General features: G+C 35.2%; 1 protein-coding gene across 2 annotated transcripts in view; it reads left to right on the top strand.

The window, feature by feature from the left end:
• ABHD17B (abhydrolase domain containing 17B, depalmitoylase) overlaps nt 1-21,837 on the top strand; it is a 33,857-nt gene extending 12,020 nt beyond the window's left edge. For both annotated transcript variants that reach the window (XM_090274173.1, XM_090274172.1), the window contains 3 exons: nt 14,348-14,817; nt 17,629-17,808; nt 20,047-21,837. In XM_090274173.1, the coding sequence (XP_090130299.1) occupies nt 14,351-14,817; nt 17,629-17,808; nt 20,047-20,266 (867 nt within the window). In that variant the 5' untranslated portion in view covers nt 14,348-14,350 and the 3' untranslated portion in view covers nt 20,267-21,837. The remainder of the gene's footprint in view (nt 1-14,347; nt 14,818-17,628; nt 17,809-20,046) is intronic.
• The last annotated feature ends 655 nt before the right edge of the window (nt 21,838-22,492 follow it).

Genomic DNA, 22,492 nt, shown 5'->3' with positions numbered 1-22,492 from the left:
ATAAGCTTACAGATGAATATTTGGCAGGGAGCACAATTTGCAAATACACTAAAGGAAAAGAACTGGGTGCTGTGAGAAAGAATAACCTAATTTAGATGTGGAGTTCACAAGATCTCTGGAAAAGTGGTGTTTTTGAGACTGGTATAGTGAGAAATCAGTCAGGTAAAGTACGTGTGCAGACCCTGATGTGGTAACAGCTTTCAAGAAACTGAAAGATGGTGAGGGAGACTGTAGCTATAGTGGTGAAGGGTGGGGGGGCTGGGTATCAAAATAAGTTTGGAGAGTTAAGCAAAAAACGTCAGATCGTGCAAGGCCTTTAAGAACCTGTGGAGAAGTTTGATTTTTTTTTTTTAATTATTTATTTGTTTGTCTGTTTATTTATTTTATTTTTAGATAGAGGGGAAAGGAGAAAGAGAGGGAGAGAAACATCACTGTGTGGTTGCCTCTCACTTGTGTCCCCAACTGGGGATCTGACGTGCAACCTAGTAATGTGCCCTGACTGGGAATCAAACCAGCGACACTTGACTCGCAGGCTGATGGAGAAGTTTGATTTTATTATGAGTACAGAAGGAAGCCACCAGGGAGTTCTTAAACAGATCACTTTGTAGGCTGGTTACATAGAAAAGAAATTGTAGATTAGGAAAATGTATCAATGGAGGATATTAACACAAATATTTTTTATTTACTCACATTTTGAGTTGTCTTATTCTACATAACCCTGGTCAGTCCTTTTGTTTGTAAAGGCTGGGAACTACTATTAAAGGGTAGAAAATGTAACATCAGTAAATCAAGAGACTTGCATATGTGTTCATATACAATTAAATATAACAGAAATTGAATGACTTCCCAATTAAACTTTTTCTATTTAACCTTTAAGAAGTTGAGGTCAATGAAAACTACCTACTATTTGGTAGTCTTTTGACTTGTTCTTAGTAATGCTCCGATGGGTGTTACTTTTTTCTTTAGAGATGTCTTTTTTAGACTCTTTAATAGAATGTATAGTAAGATTTCTCTTTCTGTAGAGAGGCAAGGAGAGCAAGAGAACCATATCTAGTTGTATAAAGAAAGGTATGTGAATATATGATAAGGTGCATAAAAATTGTAGGCAGGTTATGGAGAAGAGGATTTATTATAGTAAAAATTCTTACTGGGTGAAAGCTTTAGGTGTTAACAGTTCAGGCTTCTCACATTAAAATTGAAACAGTTGAGGGCTAAAAATTCATTTTAAATAGAATTATAACCAGAACCTGAGTTTCCTAGGCTGGTACTGTTTCTACTGTTGCTTTATGTTATTAAAATGAGATACATGAGGTATGAAACAAGACTTCTTCAAAAGTTTAAAATCGTATGCAATGCCAAAAAACATTGAGTTTGATATTTCATGCCTAACCTGGTATGTAAGATATTTAGTAACCCAATTGATGACATTTGGAATGATGATCTTAATGCTTGCTTTCTTCCTTATCCTGAACAGATATTTACAGCAGAGATACACTAGACATGTAGACTAACTACCAAGACTAGCTATCACATTCTTTTCAAGTCAGTTATCAACTGTTTTTTGCAACCTGTTGCCTTCCCTCCATCCCTCTCTTCTCTGATTGCATTACTTGGCATACAGCAATAGTATATTGTTCTCTAAAATACTTTAGAAATTGTCTCTCAAAACAAGAGTCTATAATATTTACTTGTTTGCTACTTGTGTCTTTAAAAGAAGAATATAAGACACAGTATTTACCAACTGAAATGTCCAGTAAATCAACAATATCTTTATTTTGTACAGTAGAAAGTAACATATGTTACCAAATTGGAGAAAATTACTTCTCAGTGTAGTCAAGTATTGATATTTAACTGAAGGATGTGGTTTATACATTTTGCAATATAAACGATTGTTATTCACTTGTTAATTTTTCCTCCTTTACACCATGCACCCTTTGCTTTGGTTCCTTCTCATGGTCACAACTTTTACACATATTATTCTCCTAGCCTGGAGGGTCTTTTTTCTGCTTTTGGAAATTATATCTCACTCTAAAATTTTAATTCTTTCACATATTCTTTCCTGATTATTGATACCTACTTTTGTCTGATTTCTGACATTACATAACACTTAATTTAATACATTTAAAATATTGAATGCCAACTTACAAAAAAAGCTCATGAATTTAGAATTAAGAGACTAACAAACATTAGGTCAGTTGCCTTATGTTTTCAAGTGAAGAAACAGACTCAGCAGTTAAATAAGTGATTTAAAGAATTAAAACTGATTCCTAATCTGTTAAATATCTTGCTTTTCTTCAGCTTTTACACCTTTCTTTGAAACAGTTATTCTAGCTCTTGTTTTGCACTCATGCAAAAGGTAAAATTTCAGTGTTTTATGAAATCTTGGCAAAATGTTGGTTTGTTGATTCCAGGAAAAGAATTAAGCACAGCTAACTGTGAGAAGTGTTTGTTACACATTTTCTGGGAGCAGAAGTATTTCTTCAGACTTTGACTTGCAAGTGAGTATAGCAAAGGGGAGGCAGCTGGCAACCAGAGGAAAAGGAAGTGGTGGAGATGGCCAGTTATGTAGATAGTCAAATGTTGGTAGACAAACTAGCCGTATTAGTAAAAAATGACTGGCTTGTTACACAATATGTAAAAAGAAATAACGATCCTTGTTAAGGAAAATTGTACTTATATTGATGCTGCATAAATGCCATAATTCTTTTTATATCCCTACTAAAAAGTTGTTTTATATATGGAGAAGGGATTGATAGATACGAGGAATATACTTATATGCTGCTTATCATGCAGTTCTGTGGTTTTGTTGTCCCAATGGTTGATGAAGTACCGCTTTCAAAATATCTATAGAAACAGTTGAAATTGTAGTCTGGTCCATTTTTTCTTGTATGCTTAAGCAGATTTGTATCTGTTCCACTTCTGTGTACTGCTTTATTAAATAAGCTGTAGAATAAAACTGGCTTAATTTAAATAGCCTGACTTGTACTCCATCACCAGATAAACATGTTTAAGGGGTTATGTCTCAGAACTGGTCTAGTGCAAGAGCCTATTGAGAATAAACGTTTAATATCTGTATGCAAATTTAGGCCACTACCATTCTCAGTCTGTTCTATAAACTGGTGGAATGTCATCATAACAAAGAAGACAGTTGAAATTTATTTTCTTTCAAAAAGGAGTCTCTGAACAAAAGGCCAAAGTAAAGGTAACATCTGAAGGAACCAAGGAAAAGAGTAACTGGCAGAGAAAGGAAAGATTAGAGACTGGATACATTCAATGAGAGGAAAACCTAAGAATTCAAAGAACATTTTGAAAGGAATATATTATTACTTTGTTTTCTTCTATTTAGATACTCCTTTAGTTCTTATCTACTTTACATTTTATATTCAAAATTAAGAAGCCTGTATGCTAGAATGTAATTCAAGTGCTGTTGAACCCAAACCTTTGTATTAGAGATAAGGAAACAGGTTCAGAAAGGAAAAATGACTTAACTAATGTCTCAGAGCTAGTTAGTGTTAGACCATGGACTAGAATACTGCCTTCCTAATTCATGGACTGGGGCTCTTCAAACTGTACCACAGGCTCGTTAATGAAATTGGGGGTGAAGGTAGAGGGAGTGGGGAGGACCAAACCTCATACATTGTTAAATTTAGATACTAGTCATTGTTAAAACTTTGATATGTTCTTCTGATTTTTAAAATAAATAATAGGGAGAAGATGGCCGAAAAAATAAAATAAAATAAAATAAAATAATAGTGTGACAACAGCACAAGATTTTCTCTGGCCCTTGGTATTATAGCCTTGGTTTATAACTTAGAAATAATTTCTTCTTTGCTGGGTGACTTCAAATCTCACATAGAACAAGGTTATAGGAAAATAATAATACAGATTGGTTGAAGCCCCTCTAAACCAACTTATTTTATATCTTATTCATGAGGCTGCAGTTTATACAAAGGGAGAGTTCAGTAGTTTTTCTTAGGTTAATCTTTAGAAGGGCATCAGTCTATTAGCATTAATTGGAACTTAAAATTCTTTCTAGTTTTAAATTCATTTGTCTCTTATAAGAGACTTAAATGTTTTTCTTGTCTACTTCCTCCTGGGAACCGACCAGTAGACATCCTAATAAGCCTTATCCTAAAAGTTTTCTATATATTTGGCTCTAAGGCTGCTAGAAGATATATAGATGGACATTCCCTAACCTAATTCAGCTTCTTCAGATTAGGAAATGGACCCTTTCTCCAGCAACAGAAACATGTATCTTTTTCTTTTTAATCCTCACTGGCAGATATATTTATTGATATTTAGAGAGAGAAAGAAAGTGGGTAGGGAGAGAAAAACATTGACTTGTAGCATTTCGTACACTCCTCATTACCCTCTTCATCCGGGAATAGAACCTGCAATCTTTTGGTGCATGGGATGATACTCTAACCAACTGAGCCACCTGGCCACGGCCTTTAAAAAAAAAAAAAAGATTTTATTTATTCATTTTTAGAGAAATGGAAAGGGAGGGAGAAGGAGAGGGAGAGAAACATGGATCAGTTGTTTATCCTATGCACCCTAATCAGGGACCGAACCCGCAACCCAGGCAGATGCCTTAACTGGGATTCAAACCAGTGACCTTTTCACTTTGTAGGACTACGCCTAACCAACTGAGCCACACTGGTCAGGGAATGTTGTTGTTGTTGTTGTTGTTTTTATTTGATAATTTAAAGAAGATGTCAGTTGTCCTGACTAAATAATCAGGTATTACATGTTTTAAAAATTCTTGCGGCATGCCAGTGTGCTGTGCACAGGTTCTGCATTTGTAAATTCAACCAACCAGGACTGAAAATATTCAATATTACGTGGTTGCTGGTGTGCACTGTGTAGCATCTGTACCGAACATGTACTGACATTTTTTTCCTAGTCACTTCCTGAACAATACAATGTATCAACTATTTACATGGCATTTTAATGTATTAGATATTATAATAATCTAGAGATGACTTAAAGTATATGGGAGGATGTGCAGAAGTTATATGCAAATACAGTGCCATTATATAAGATCCTTGAGCATCTGCAGATTTTGGTATCCATAGGGGTACTGGAACCAACCCCCCCTTAGATAGGAAGGTGTGGAATGTATTGAAATAGCATTCACCTGAAAAGCTTCCCAGAAACTGATTTACTTATAAATGAGGAAGGAATAATGTGTATTTGTGGAATGTTTACTAATGTTCTATGAACTTTGAGGATAAGCTCACGTTAGAAAGTCTTTACAAATAGGTGCCAGAAACCGATGGGGGGCAGGGGTGCTGTGTGCCCATGTTTTAGTTTACACTCAGCCACATGTAGAGGTGTGACCTTGAAGCTGAACTAATTGCACTTTCCAGTCTCCAAAAGCTTGAAGGGAATCTGGTATTAGCATATGCAAAAATGACAACCTCTCCTTCTGCTTGATCTGGAAGGCGCTAGATTCACTTGTTACGGCATTGGTTAAGTAGATCATCGGGATTGTTAAGTGATTAGAATACTGTATGGACTGTGTTCAACAAATAGTCACAAATGTTTTTACATTTTCTTATTGTTTACTTATACCTCTGGCTTATAGGGAACCTTTGAAGAACCTTTGAATTCCTTTGACTATACATTAAAATGTATAGATAGCGTAATTGATTTGAATTGCTTCTTTTTCATAAAATAGCTTTTACTTTGAATTGGGTTAGCTGTTCTAGTATTTTTGCCCAATTAACATTCTTCTAAAATAGTATAGGGTAGGTAATCCCAGTTAGTCCTGTGTGGTTTACAGTGTTCAACAGGAATATCTATAAAAATCGCCTGTATGTACTTTGATGGGAAGGCCATTAAAGTTCCAACATTTCAAGCTAGTATGGAAAGGAAGCATGCAAGCTCTGGTCCTGGATTGCCTAGGTTTGAAAAGTTCTAGTTCAGCACTGCCCAATAGGACTTCTGCAGCGATGAAAATGTTCATTCTGCACTGTGCAATTTGGTTATCCACTAATCATATGTGGTTAGGTAAATAGGAACAGAATTATGTAATTTTAATGAATTTAAATTTAAATAGCCAAATGTAGTTTTAGTAAGTATAGCAATGGCTCCATTGCCCTAACAAGGTAGCTCAATTGGTTAGAGCTGTCATCCCAATATGCCAAGGTTGTGGGCTTGATCCCCAGTCAGGCCACATACAAGAAGCAACCAATGGAGCATAAGTAAACAAAACAACAAATTGATGTCTGTCTCTTTCAAGTCAATAAATTTTAAAAACTTGATATTTTTTTAAAAAGGAAGAAATGGCCACATTGACCAAGGTAGAACTTATGATCCAAATTGTTTTGCTTGGCATAGTTTACAAAAAAAAAGTTTTACTAATAAAAACTTCATAATCAACACTAGAGTTGAAACTATTTTGATATGTCTAGTAGATGCATGCTTATTATCTCTAGAATCTTAGTGGTATTTAAACATTGTAACTCTACCTTAAAAAGTAACTGACATAATTCTTTTCAAAGAAGTGTTGCCCTGATGTGTGTGGCTCAGTTGGTTGGGCCTTGTTCCTATAAGTGAAAGTTCACTGGTTGGAATCTGGGTTGGGGCACAAACGAGCAGCACCCTATTGATGTTTCTCTCCCTCTACTTCTCCTTCACTTCCCCTCTCTCTAAGAATAAATAAATAAAATCTTTTTCTTTAAAAAGAGGAGTGATTTTGCCAAAATTTCTCCCTTCAATTGAAATTTTTAAAAATATTGTGCGTTTCGTTTTTTTTTTTTAAGTCTTTTAAGTTTCCATTCCTGTGTAGCACAGATAATGCGGTCTGTGTCTTCAGAGTTGAATTTTCCTAGCAAAGTCTCTCACTCATGTCCTGTTATCTCAGACAGCGGAGTGCTTCTGCTGCTGATTTCTATCATGTAATAGTCTAAAAGAGACAAGTTTCACAAGCTACATTTCTATATAACGCATACACAAATAAGGTAGAAAATGTGTTAAAAGAGCATTGTATTAAAAACCTAGTTTCTAAGTTACAGTTAGCAAAAATCTTGGTCATTATAAATGTTTTGGATGTTCCATCTTTCCTGAAAAAGCATGTAACCAAACTTCTTATAAGGTGAATATTTAGCTTCTCAGTATGCCCTAAACTTTGTAATGTATATGACTCTCTAGAAACCATATTACATTGTGGTTCCTACTTATCACTGTACTTGGTAAATGCTGCTACAGATCACATACATACTTGATCTTAGGGTGGCAGTGCTTAACTTGCTTGGCACTCTTAGATGCTGGAGTGAGTCTAATTTTCCTTGCTTTGGTATTGATATACCCCAAGGCTACTGAGGTATTATATAACTGACCACTTATGTATAATAGTATTATGGTGGCTTCTTTTGGGTCATTCTATTGGGTTATGTTCATCTCCTGGCCCCTTTGTACAGAACTGACCTAAAATCTGATTTCTTTTTATGCTTTTTCATAGTTGAATACTGTTACTTCTGACTTTATTTAGTTCATTCTGATCTTCACTATCTCTTGCTGTTAATAAACATCCACCTCACTGTCCCGAGTCGGACTGCACAACCATTCTTGGCGGTGCAGATAGACTCTTAAGAAGCTACACCATCGTCTCTCCAGACGGATGGCTGCCGATGAAATATAATCAAATTTTTCTGGTTTCTTCTGTCAGTTTATCTTTTTAAAACAGCAAGCTTTAATTTTTATAACCAACAATACATGTTAAAAGTGGGTTTTTATATTCACTTTTTTCTGTTTTTTCCCCCCTGTGTTTTTTGTATCTGTATGTTTTTAGTAGTAACAAATGGACCAATCTTTACACTTGTCTTCCATGTTTGAATTATTTTTTTGTTTTTAAATGCTCAGATTTGTTTATAACTTAAAAAATAACTTTCGGGAAGTGTTGCTGAATCATTTGGGACCTCTAGAAGCCTGATTTCTAAATAAATGGACCTAAACTAACTGGAAGTAGTTTCAGATTCTCCAGGTGACATAAATTCTGACATTCTACAGAACAGATGTATAACATTTCTCCATATTTATTCACGAATGAAGTCAAATTCAAAATAATTCATCTGGACTTTAGAATATAGTTCTTAACATGAAATCTAGTATATCCCAGCTTAAGTTGTTTATCATTAACTGCCTACACTCTAAATTAGATAAAGCCCTGGCTCAGTGGATTGAGTGCTGGCCTGCAAACCGAAAGGTCGGGTTCCCTTCCCAGGCAGGACGCAGGCCTGGGTTGCAGGCCTGGGTCCCCAGTTGGGGGCATGCAAGAGGCAACCAATCGATGTGTCTCTCACACACTGATGTTTCTCTCCTTCTCTTTCTCGCTCCTTTCCCCTTTCTCTAAAAGTAAATAAATAAAATCTGTAAATAAATAAATAGAGCATAATTGTCAAAATATCACAAAATAAAAGATATAAGCATTCTGAAATGTTATCTCTAAAACCTTCTTTAAAAGACTCTTGAGTGCTGATTCTGTTCATTACAACAAATTCATGAACCCTAAAAGAATCAGTTGTTCTTTGTAGATGTAGTAATATGAGTCGGTCTGCATTGCCAAGAAACTATTAAAGAGGAGACTGAAGAGAGATTTTTTTTTTTTTTTTTTTTTTTACAGTAAAATGTATTACATTAGGAATTTACAGGAGTCATTTCAGTAATTTTTTCTGTCAGAAGAGAGGAAGGAGATATAGTAGGTCATTCTATTTAGGGACTTTTTTATAACACTAGTCTTCCTGTTTTGCTGAGAAAGAACTCAGATGTTCATCTTTTTTCCTTTGTCATTGAGCATGAAAAGTTGCCAGGAGAAGCTGATTCTTAAATTATTTCATACAGTTTTAGGAAATTCCTCCAGCTATAAGTGAAGTAACTGAGTCCTCTGCCAAAAGAAAAACCTTAATTTTCACAATGGGCCATCTGCTTAACATTGAGTTGACCTTCCATTTTGTGAATGATTTTGAGAAGGGTAAGATTTCCTTCTCCTCTGAAGGATTATTCTGTTCTGAGCTTCGTGTCACACTGTATGATTCTTGTACCTAGCTTTTCTTTTTCCCACATACACCCACCCCCCCAAACTTAGGTTTATAAGTTTTTATTTGCTTCTATTTTATCCCCATATAAGAAACTTAAATATTTATTACAAAATATATTTGCTTTCTTTGTTAACATGTGATTTGGTAAACTTTTGGGGGTACTTCTTAGAGGCAGAGTTGAGTTAATCTTATTAATATACTATCTCATTTGTTCAAAAAATATTATAAACCCTATTATGTGTCAGGTACTCTGCTTACCACTAGCAAACTGGTGATAAGCAAGCAGATTGGGATTTCTCCGGTTTGTGGCACATTATCACCATCAATGAACATGAACCCTGCTCTTGTTTCACTTTTTTTTCCCCCTTCAGCGTCCTTTTTCCTTTCTCTCTCCATAAACGTTCACTAAGATATGCATGTCCCTGAAGATACATAACATTTTTATGTTTTGAATTTACATTAATAGCATAGATATGTTTATTCCTTTTTTCACCTAGTACTATATTTTTGAGTTCTAGCCATCAAAGTACTATTCTGATGCTGCATAATATTCCATTACCTGCATCCAACATTTACATCCATTCCCCAGTGGAATCTGTGTTGCTTCCTACACTTGATACAAATAATGCTGCAGTGAGCACCCTTGTACATGTTGCCTGAGGGTCTGTGTAGTTATGTCTTTGAATGGTATTCTGGGTTATAGGTAAATAAAATGGCTTACCAAGCAGTTCACAGGGATTCCTTGTTTCCCCCCATTCTCACCAGTACTTGATGTTACTCAGTTTTCTGATTTTCATTTTTCTTATAGCGTTGAAGTGATATTTCTTACACTTCTTTGACAGTTGGTGAGAATGACCTTTCTTTATGTACTTGTTAGCCTTGTTTATCTCTCTGTAAATCGCCCATTCATATGTTTTGCCCATCTGTTCTCTTGAATTACCTGGGGGGTTTTTCCTTGTTTTTGCAGCAGTTCCTTAAAATTTAATATTAACCCTCTGCCAAGCCCTGGACATGCCCTCAGAATCCTCTTCAGCATAGCACTTCAGGGAGTTTAGCACTAGTTGTTATTTTTGTTCTGTGTTTTGTTGCAGTCAGACTAAGCATTTTTCACTGCATAGAAATCCTTTAAGTGAAGCTAAATCTACCAGGGTTTTATCTTTTGTGGATTTTTTAAAGTTATATTAGTTTTGCCTTTTAGTTCTTATAATCTTGTGGTTTATGTTCTCTATGTTCTACATACTGAGATCTAGGGATCCAACTACTTTGCCTATCTGGTAAATTGTCCCAGAACCATCTTCTCCAGGATCCATTTTTCCATGCTGCTTTGAGAAATCATCTATATCATAGAAGATTCTAATTTATACACAAGTCTGTTTATAAGCTCTGTCTTCTGTTACTAGATCTATTAGTTTCTGTGCCGGCACCAGTCTGTCTTTGCTTTGTCTTTGTGTACTCTGCTTTAATACCTGAAAGGGCATAATCCCAGCTACCCGACAAATACATGGGTACTTTTGCTCTTTGTAAAGTTATCTTAGCTTACCAAAGAACTTTTTCCCCCTAACAGCTTTATTAAGATATAATTCACATACTATATAATTACTCACTTAAAATGCAGTTTGGTGGTTTTTAAAATATATATATTTTATGTATTTATTTTTAGAGAGAAGGAGAGAAACATCATCGATCTGCTGCCTCTTGCACGCTCCCAACTGGGGACCTGGCCCGCAATGCAGGCATGTGCCCTGACTGGGAATTGAACCGGCAACCTTTCGCTTTGCAGGCTTGAGCTTAATCCATTGAGCCACAACCAGCCCGAGCTGGTGGTTTTTAATATACTGTTAACAGAGTTGTACTAGCACCACCCAAATTAATTTTTGAACATTTTCCTTACCCCCAAACAAACCATACCCTAGCTATTGCCCCCCCCCCCCCAACTCTCCTAGCCACCATAGCCATAGAGCCACTAATGTATTTCTGTCTGTATCTATTTGCCTATTCTGGACATTGCATATACATAGAACCATATAATGATTTATTTGTGACTGACTTCTTTCATTTAGCATAATTTTTTCTAGGTTTATCCACTTTGACACCCTGACTGGTGTGGTTCAGTGGTTTGAGCATCATCCTACAAATCTAATGTTGCCAGTTTGATTCCCAGTCAGGGCACACGTCTGTGTTGCAAGCCAGGTCCCTGGTTGTGGACATGTGAGAGGATCTATGTTTCTCCTCTTTTCTTTCTTTCTCCCTCCCTTACCCCTCTCTAAAAATAAATAAATAAAATCTTTAAAAAAAGATTTATCCACTTTGGAGCATTCATCAGTCTTGTTTTATGGTTGAATAATATTTCATTATATGGACATAACACATTTTGTTTATTCATTGATTGGTGGACATTTGGTAATTATTTTGGTGTTATGAATTATAGCTCTGTGAACATTTATGTACAAGTTTTTGCATAGACATTTTCATTTCTTTTGGGTGTATACCTAGGAATGAAATTGATTGGTCAAATGGTAACTCTGTGTTTCAGTTTTAAGGAACTGCCAAACTGTTATTCAAATTAGTTGTCCCGTTTTACTCCCCACCAAGAGTGTATGAAGGTTCCAGTTTTCCCCAGATGCTTGTCAACCCTTGATAAGATCTTTTTGATTATGCCATCCTTGCTAATGGGAAAGAAGTGGTATCATTGTGGTTTTGATTTGCATTTTCCTGGTGGCTAATCATGTTGAGCATCTTTTTATGTGCTTATTGGCCTTTTTTATATCTTTGGAGAACTGTCTGTTCAGATTTTTTGTCCATTTTTCGAGTTTTTGGTTTTTTTTTTATTACTCAAAGAAGTTCATGCATTTCATCAGTTATTTAATTCATTGTCACTTTTAAACTTTTTGTAGGTCTTTTTCATTTAGTATTTTGTCCTTTGCTTTTCTCTTGATCAGCCTTGTGTGAGTACTCTTTCCATAAAACAGTGAATATCATTGTACAACTTCCCAGTTTCACCACTAACCACCTATGTCACCTTCGGCAGGTTACATAACTGCTCTGTGCTCCTGTTTCCTCACATGATAGTGTCTATGTCAGGGGGTTGTTGAAAGGATTAAATGAGTTAATATATGAAAATGTCTAAAATACTGCCTGACAGTAAGTACGAATTGAATGCCAGTTGTTATTACTAGTAGTGGAAGCCTTTTCTAGTAATCAGCTTTGGGGTCTGTTAAATTTCTCTATTCATTTTGTTCTCTGCTGTTGCTATCTGCCCTTATTTTATTTTTTCTTATTTCTTTGTATTTATACTCCTTCTTGAATATAATATGCTGATAAATATTCAAAGCTAGACACCTGTAATGAATTACTAAAGTTGTGTTCTAAAACTAATTTTTGTGATGGTTATATCTGAGTCATACTTCTTCATGTTTTTCTTCTGTGTCTTAAGCTTATCAATATTAATATTATTCTAAACAAGTCAAGTAATTGGTGCCCCAGCACATTTTAAGTAACTTCCTAACTCTTTTTCTAACTCTCTCCATGTTGGTATTCTTGAGTTTTGATTTTGAATTATTAGGGATATACTTTGCTCTACCCTCTTGTTTTGTTTTGATCCATTGCTAACTTAGAAAAAATATATAACTTTTATTTGTCATAGCTCATATATCTCAGAGAATCTCTTAGATTTATTTTCCTCTTTGCCTGCCAAGCCCTGGACATGTCCCCAGAATCCTTTTCAGCATAATAACACCTCAGGGAGTTTAGCACTAGTTGTCAGTTTTGTTCTGGCTCTTGCAGTCAGACTAAGACATTAACATATTCAGGCTGTATTTGCTTTGAAGGCTGATAAGGAATAAAGGTAAAAAACAAGTAAAATTGTTCCCCAGTATCCAAGAGACGCTTTCCTGCTCCTTCCTTACTCATCTTTTAAAGGCTTTTATGTCACTCAAACCATTGTTTCTATCTGTGCTCTTTCTACTTCTTTCTACCTAATTAGATCAGAGTACATAATTTGTATTGAGCAGTACAGACTGTATTTTGATTCACTACTGAGTGAAAAGGGCATTCTTTTCTTTCTAAATATGCTCACCTTTTTAAGTCACCCCTGAGGTGATGTCTTCTCATATTTGGTATAATGTACATTTTTTTTGTACCTTTGTATTTAAATTTTTTTGGTGAAAATTAGATGCCAAAGGTCTGTTACTGCTAAAAGAAGATAGGAATTTTAAAAAGGACAGATAGAAGGAAATGCTGGTAAGGCAGACAAGTATTTATTTTCATTCCTGAGTTAATATGAGGCGGATATTTTTAAAATATTAATGAAAAAGACATAGCAGAAAATGGACCATTCCTAAGTGAGCCAACTACCTGACCATTACTTTGTTATATGCCTAAATTAGTGTCAGTGTCCTTGTTCTGCACAACCACTCTATTCAGTGTAGGCATTGGCCTCACTTATACAGACAATGAGTGTCAAAAGGTGAATAAATAATTTGCCCATGGGCACACAACTACTGAGTGGTAGAGTTGGGATTCCACTCCCCATCTTTGGCTATAAACCTTTATGTTCCTTCTGATCTAACAGTTTTGGAAATTTTATCTTTACCAGATTTTACCTTTATTTTACCTTTACCAGATTTTACCTTTATTTTTAACATTTTTGGGGCACCTGGCACGATGGCTAAAATGGTAAGGTTCTGGTATAGTGTTCTGAGCTCTTCATAGTGTAGCTCTGTGATGTAGGACATGATTAAGCTGAGTGTCAAGTCCTGATTCCACCACTACCTTACCTGTGAGAGACCAACAAACAGGATTGTTTTGAGGATTAAACTGGGAAATAGTATAAAAAACACTTTAACACATGCCTGACAAATAATAAATGCTTCATAAGCACTATTATATACTTACTGATCATGTTAAATTTCTAGCTTCTCCATGAGATTCTGAGAAATTTCACTGTTCACAGAAATCACAAACTAACAATATTTCATACCTCCTGTGTTGTTATTTGTATAGAAATAACAAACATTGCCTCTACTCTTGTATTATTTTTCATATTTTGGGTAAATATTTTAAGATATCACGACAATTGAAATATATCATGTAGTATTTGAGTCTCTGTCCTGATTAGGAATATTTGCCTCATCCCAGGATTTACAGTATTTCTACAGAGATCCTCAAAACCAGTTTTGGTTGAAGATACTTGAAATAATAGTAGTAGACGCTGACCACTGATGTCTTTATTTTAATCTTCTATTGTTTGAGAATGCAGAATCCACATTCAGTGATTAAAACATTTGCTATCTCCTTTTCTTTTTCAGAAGATGAATAATCTTTCATTTAGTGAGCTATGTTGCCTCTTCTGCTGTCCACCTTGTCCAGGGAAAATTGCTTCAAAATTAGCATTTTTGCCACCTGATCCAACTTACACGCTAATGTGTGATGAAAGTGGAAGCCGCTGGACTTTACACCTATCAGAACGAGCCGACTGGCAGTACTCTTCTAGAGAAAAAGATGCTATTGAGTGTTTCATGACTAGAACCAGTAAAGGCAACAGAATTGCCTGCATGTTTGTGCGTTGCTCGCCCAATGCCAAATACACCTTACTCTTCTCACATGGAAATGCTGTTGATCTTGGTCAGATGAGCAGCTTTTACATAGGACTGGGATCACGGATTAACTGTAATATATTCTCATATGATTATTCTGGATATGGTGCAAGTTCTGGGAAACCAACGGAGAAGAACCTCTATGCAGACATAGAAGCTGCTTGGCTTGCTCTTAGGACAAGGTAAATGGTGATTGGTGATGATTTTCTACACTTAAGATGGTTAGAATCATCTTGCATTAGAATGAAGTAAATGCCTTTTTATATTTTTAAGATTTTATTTATTTACAGAGAGAGGAGAAGGAAGAGAGAAAGAGAGGGAGAGAAACATGGATGTGCGATTGGTTGCCTCTTGCATGCCCCCAACCGGGGGCCCGGCCCGCAACCCAAGCATGTGTCCCGACCAGAACCAAACCCTCGACCAGAACCAAACCCTCGGTTCTCTCAATCCATTGAGCCACACCAGCCAGGGCGAATAAATGCTTTTTCTATAACATATCTCAGAGTACTAAGTAGAGATTGTATTTACCACTATATACTTATGAAGAATTAAAATTAGATTGTAATTGAACTTAATAAAGTGTGATATAAAAAAGTGTTTATTCAAAACTTGTGACATTTCACAGGAATGAGAGAAAATGGTGATTTAGCTAATTACTCATTGACTTGATCTATCATTAATAGTGTAAGAGTCTGGATTGTTTTTGTCAAATCCTAAGCCAGGGTTTGCATTATTTTATGTAATTTTCTCCCAGAAGGTATGACTTAAAGATATGTTAATGAAACTAGTTTTAAAGTATTCTATAAAACAAATTTTACTTTAAATTTGAAGAGGTTCTGTGGAAAAAAAGGTAATGTTATGAAAAATCATTTACATAAATTCTCTTACAACTACTGTGTCAGTTACATCTTGATTATAATGGAATACATTTTGGGGGGAACTAGGAAGTGCATTTATTTTTTTCTAGTCACCAGGATACTTATAAATTTTCTTGAAAAATAATGAAATTTGGAGACTTAAGTGTATTTTCTCATCATTTAACATACAACAAATAGAATCTTAGTGTAAGTTATGAAACAAAAATGAGTGCCCACTTTCAGAGTTAGCCAGCTGAATGTATTATAATACAGTAACTGTCAGGAAAGTGACTATTTTTTAATAACAGATTTATTGAGATATAATTCACATACTGTAATTCTCTTTTAGGGTATACCTTCAGTGGACTAGCTAAGTTAAAGCAGATAGCCTTTATTTTATTGTTAGTTCTTAAGTAACCAGGAAGGGAAAAATAATGAACTTAAGTAATTATTACTTGAATGGTCTCCTTTTTAGGATAATTGATAATAACCCTAAGCTTGTGAATTTCTGATCTATCAAGAAAAATAATTAATAAAAAAGAACTCTGATATTCACTGTGCAGCTTTCACCCACAAATTTTGAAATCATTATCTTTGTGCTGTAATAGATAAAACACTGGACTGAGAGCCAGGATACCTGGGTTCTAATTATAGGTCTTTAACTAACTTACTCTAACTTTGACCATCTGTTCAGTAAACAGCTGAACCAGATTAGATGGCCTCTAAGTTCTTTTCTAACTTGTAGTACTCTGAAATTGTTATTGCTTTGAGACCTCTGATGTGAAATTGACAGCTGCCTCTGCTGCTCTGGAGTCTTGTCCATTACCAGCTATAGCCTAAAAAACCCATAGGTTCCACCAACAATGCTGCTTGCTACTCAGCTAACAGCAACTGTGCCGCCTTAAGAGTTAGGCTGATGCTACAAATGTTCATTTTCCTAATTTTTTCATTACTATAAAGTACGCACTGCTAGATCTGTTATAAAGAACATTTTTCTGAGTTTACTTACATTTAGAGTCAGTCTGGAGTAGCTGGAACCCATTCTATGGGACATATCCAAATGTTTGAGTAGGACTGATTAGAAGGAACTATGGGAAGGTGTGTTATTATCTGGATAGTTCAAATAGGCCTCTGCCCCAGAAAGGGACATGGGGAGCACACAGAGTCGGTCTTATTCTTTCCTGGTGGATGCTCAGATAATTTGGAAAGCTCTATCACCTTTTTGAAAGATTAAAACAGCTGTTGTTCAAAATAGCCCTTAGCAAACAAGAAGTGACTACCATCAGACTACAAAAGTAGAAAGGCATTATCTGGTGTCATTCTAACCGTTAACCCCACATTCATTAGCTCCTATAGCATCTCACTTAAGCTTGGAGTAGTTTACATTTGCACAATTATACTGTAGACAAGTAACAATGTCTGGAACATAGTATTACCCAATATTACTGAGTCAATGAGGTTGTGTATTTAACTCTGAAGAATTTTTAAAGGGAGTAAAGCAATATTCTTAAGATTTTAGCTGAATCACATGTCATTGGAATTGTTATTCATCTGTATCTTTTTTTAATCAGTGCATTTCTATAGTAAGTAAAGGCAGATTTCAAGAAGTATAGTAATTTCCTCTTGGCTGGAACAAAATATATATTCATTCCATACTATAACCATATGCCACATTTTTCATCACTATGACCAACTTTAGAAAATAAAATGACCCATTTTTGATTGGAGAAATAAAGAACTTGTCTTATATTGAATGGAAGATAAACACTATCCATTAAACATCGATCATTAAAATATTAGTGATTGTACAACAGTAATAGAACAACAATAAAAGGAATATTACTGATTAATATGTTTCCAAAGTTAGTCAACAGTATACTAACTTAATTACATATATCCATTTTTAAGATTGAAATTTTAAAAGACTTCAGCAATTTTTCCAAAAGGTGATAATGAAACAAGAAATAAGAAAATATACTTTACCATATCATTAAATATGATGACTAAAAACTTGAATTTTTAATATAAATTTGTTGATACTGTCTAAGTCATTTGGTTATTTAAAGTTCTTAGGGATGATTGAGCACTTCATACCAGTCCAACTCTTTTTTTTTTTTTAACTTCTGAACTTTGTAGATATGGCATTCGCCCTGAAAATGTGATTATATATGGCCAGAGTATAGGGACAGTACCATCTGTGGATCTTGCTGCTCGATATGAGAGTGCTGCTGTTATTCTTCATTCTCCTTTGACCTCGGGAATGCGAGTTGCTTTTCCTGATACCAAGAAGACCTACTGTTTTGATGCATTCCCAAAGTAAGTATCAATATACAAAATACTTGAATTTAAAGAAATCTTTAAGGGAATTTTATTCCATCACTTAAGGCATGCATGATACAACTCAGCCATGAGCTTCTATTTTACATATGTTATAGAAATTGTGACAAATTAACTTGTGAAGAAGGTGGTAGCAGGACATCGGTCAGGAAGCTGAAATGTTTGAGCAACAGTAATCCAGGTGCAAAGTGCTGAGGCCTTTTACCCAGACAGTGGCACTAGACTAGTGTTAGAGACAAGATAATGAATTTGAGAAATAAAATTGAAAAAACTAAATGTCAGGCTGGATATAGGATGCTAAACAAAGGAACATGAATGCAATTCCCAGGTTTCTGACTTACCTGCTAATGATGATGGTGCCATTCAGTGTGACACAATACTGGAGGAAAGAAACAAGTAGAGGGAAACTTCGTGCATAAAAATGAGTGAATGATGTGTAATTGTATCTGATTGACAAAAAAAGTGAATTGCAAAAAAAAAATTGAGTCTTAACTGAAGTAGGATGAGTACTGCCGCCACAAAGTCTGCAGACTTTCAAGTGTTAGACAGATTTCAAAGAAGAGCTACTTCTCCTAATGCTTCTTTAAGACAGGATGTTAGTTTCTACCAGGTCAAGCAGTGAGAAGCTGGCAAATAGAAGTTTTATTTTCTTTGCACAATTAGCAACAAGACAGGATTTTTTTGTGTGAATGATAGATGGGCCAAAGGCCAAGTCATCACTTGGTTCTTTCAAAAACATTTTTTTCATCATTAGCCAGTAAGGGGTCGCTTTCGTAGGGAGGCTTATGGGAAGATACAGTGTTATCGCCAGAGCAGGCTATAGGAGGGAGATTTTGATTTTTACTTTTATTTTGGTTTTGTTTTAGATAATGATAGGTTGGAAGGAGTGCATTGCTTCCGTCCAGCTGGATGATGAGGTGGTAAGGGGGTATTTAGGACAGTGCTATTGCCGTAAAATGTAGCTTTTTGTCTCGCTCCCTCTTTCATTATTGCACCAGCAGAAAGGGTAGCACTCACGGTTTATGTTAAAAAATGATCATACCTTTCTTTCTATTTTTATTTTTGTTTCAGTTCCTTTACTGTTGAACATTTGACAACAAATAATATAGCCAAACATTTTTTCCTTACCAAATGCAGCCTTGAATAATTTCACTGATGATGTTCCTACTTCTCATGATTCTGTCCGCTTTTATGGTTACAGTGCCTTATCTCTCCCTAAGAATTTTTTAATCAGTTATTTGTAAGATTCTTCTCCGTAATTTATGTCTCCTTTGAGTTGCCTTTTTAATTCTGATTGTTTTAATATCTTATGTTAAACTGTTCTCTGCTGGTGTCTGATCATACATAGTAAGACCAGGGACTAAAGTGCTGATCTGAAGCAGGTGATTAAGACTTGTCACCTATGAGCTTCACTGTAGAGTGATCTTGTCAAGCCAATTAGTTGGGGATCCCCAGCCCCCATGACAGTATTCATATATCTGAACTCTTAAAGTGGATACAGTCTGCAAAGAAGACTTTCTAAAACTCCCCTTTGGCAGACGAAGCCCTGGGTGCCAGGTTCTGGAAGCCCCGGAGGGGAAAAGGGTTCACAGCAGCCAGTATGTGCATGCTCACTTTGTCTCTGATATCTCTGCCTGGCAACCCCTAGTGCACAAACCTTCCAGTTTTGGGTGGAAATCAGTTACCCTGCTGCAAAAAGTAGGGGAAAGACCCTGGGGGCCAGGGACCTAAACTATTTCTTTGAACAAATGCTAGAGATTTCAGTCACCCACCTTCATCCCCCCTGTCACTTCCTCACCTTAACTGGGTTGGTTTTTTACCTATCCTCTTAAAAGTTGTGTTTTCTTTTATCTGTTTTCAGCTCCAAAATTATATTGTGTTTTTATTACATTTCCTCTATCTTTGTAAGTTAATACCCTAAAACAAACAAAAAAACATGCTGCCATATAGGCGTGCAGAGAGGTATGAAGTTAGCACAGTAAACACTGAGACTTCCTCAAAATAAAAGTGCATGAAATTAACTTTTTCAGATAACCTTAAGGCAGAGAGTATGTAAAGGTGACTTTTGAATAATATTTAAAATCTTAACAGGCATCCATCCCTTCTGGATAGATTCTGGTGTTTGGATTACCTCTCTGATATAGCACAAAGAAATTTATTTTACTTTTTTTTTCATAGTTAATTCATTGACTTTTCCCCCCTCCTTTTTCCCTACAGCATTGACAAAATCTCTAAGATAACTTCTCCAGTATTAATAATCCATGGGACTGAAGATGAAGTCATTGACTTTTCACATGGCCTCGCATTGTTTGAGCGTTGCCAAAGACCCGTGGAGCCTCTCTGGGTCGAAGGGGCAGGTCACAATGATGTGGAACTTTATGGACAGTACCTTGAAAGGTTGAAACAGTTTGTGTCACAGGAACTGGTAAATTTGTAAAATATTATGTAAACTTGCATACCGGGTTTTCTTTTGCTGAACTGCACTCTTTGGTAAATAATATAAAACCTGAAAGTTTTGTTTGCAAATCATGTCAGTTGCCTTCATAAATGTACAGGTAATGATTTGTTAACAGACTTAATGAAGGTTTTAATTACCAGAATTATAACTGGAAATAACAGTATCATGCAGTCAGGCTGTGTAATTTATATTTTTTCTGTGAATTTTTTTTTAAACATCAAGATGAGTACTGTATGAAATTTTAATTCTATAAAATCAAATGCTGTAAAAGTATTGCCAAATGCTTTTGCATATGAGAAACAAATTTATAAATATTTTTAAAACATCTCAGTGTACTAAATCTTATCCTGGTATACAAATGTAATATTCTTTCAATAAAAAGCTGTATATCTAAAACAATTCAAGTACTCAATAGAATACTAAGAAAACACACAAGATCACTAGAGATGACCTACACCCTGTTGTACAGGGATAGAGGTATAAGCAGTTATTTTATTGTAAAATACATTGAATTTTCTGTATTCCCTGATTATCATACATTTTCTCTTTTAAAAAAAGGATGTAAGTCTTAATTTTTATGCCATCTGTTAATTTACCAACTAGTTACCTTGTAAATGAGAAGTCATGATAGCATTGAATTTTAACTAGTCTTGATTTATAAGTTTGGTACTGTGAGGCAACTACTTAAATTTTTTTAGTTATTTAAAAGGCATTTAGAGCTTCGAGAATGATTTTTGTATGCAATGTTTTAAATTTTTTGACTAGTCTCATAAAATTGCAGTATGTACTCTTCATTATAAATAGACGACCTGAAAGTCCACTGATGTTCTTCAAGACCACAAACAGACTGGCTTTGGTCCCTTTTCACTTTGGCTATTTTTAAGCATAGAAACTATTGTTTTGAATTACTGTCTGAGAATTTCATGGATTCACTCCTGATGCAGGAGATATGAACATTTAATTCATAACTTTTATATTAACCAGTGTAGTAAAAAATAAAGTTCACACAAAAACTAAGTTGCCTTTCCTTGAATGAATTATGCCTGAATTAAAAAATGAAAGAAAAATAAAAACTAAATTAACGGTATGTAGTCTAATTTGTAAATGAATGAATATTGAAATAATACACACTGTGGATATATTTTAAGGCCTTATGTAGTTTTAATTGTTCTGCTTGTTCTGTGGTTATGTCTAAGACTCTAGTATATGATTCTCTTCAAAGTATATCAAGTATTGTGAATGCTTTCGTTCAGATGTGTCCAATTAACAGTAAAACAACAACTATACCACTCAGCTGTGCTGTTTGCCTTCTTCCATGCTCTCCATAGAGTGAAAAAAGTTGCAATTCATCTTAGTAGAGCATAGTTCTTTAGTTTTCTAAATTTTCACTTCTTTCCTTTGGAGAGGTTTTTCCTTCTCAAGATTGTCTTGGGGCCTATACAATTCCTTCTTTGTACAACATACACCCCAGAGTTTAGCAGGGTGGTGTGTTTTTTTGTTGTTGTTTTTTATCACCTGGGAAAATAAAAATTTTGATCATGCTAATTCCTTATTCAACAAATATTTATTGCATGTTTAAATTATGCAAAATCCTATGCCAGCAAAAATAGACATTGGCCATGTCCTTACAGACTTCACAGTATGACTGAGTAGATGTACCTCATTGCACAAGTATTACTATTCGGATAAGAGCTGAAGGAGATTAGTAGGGTGTTATAATAGTTTAAAGGTGTATTTCTGGGAGGGGAGGATGTAGAGAATGGCAAGGAAGATTCCCATGAAGTATTTTTTGAATTGAGCTTTGAAAAATGACTAAGAAATGAGAAAGCTAGGTGGCCCAGGCTAAACATTTCTGGCTGAGGGGAATAGCATGTGGAAGCCCAGAAGAAGAATGGTACATGAAATTAAGATTGGCCAGAGGTCAAATGGCAAGGATGACATGAAGCTGGAAAACTAGTTAGAGACACAGTCATATGTGGTATCATGGACCCTGATCACTGTCCTAGAAACAATAGGAAGCCATCAATAAAAATAGGAAAGTACGTTAGTAAGAGTTTGCAGTATTTTAGCTTAACTAGAAATAACATGGAAGCCAACTGTTCAGAAACTGATATAATCTTAAGGGTGCTGAAAATTTTTTCATAGGCAAATCTTATAAACTGCAATACCTGCAATACTAATTCCATTTCAAGATTCAGTGAAAGG

Source organism: Furipterus horrens, unplaced genomic scaffold (genome assembly GCF_987537825.1).
Source record: "Furipterus horrens unplaced genomic scaffold, mFurHor1.1.pri manual_scaffold_4, whole genome shotgun sequence".
Taxonomy (NCBI): Eukaryota; Metazoa; Chordata; class Mammalia; order Chiroptera; family Furipteridae; genus Furipterus; species Furipterus horrens.
Note: the sequence above shows the minus strand (reverse complement) of the source record. Positions and strands in the feature narration are given on the sequence as shown.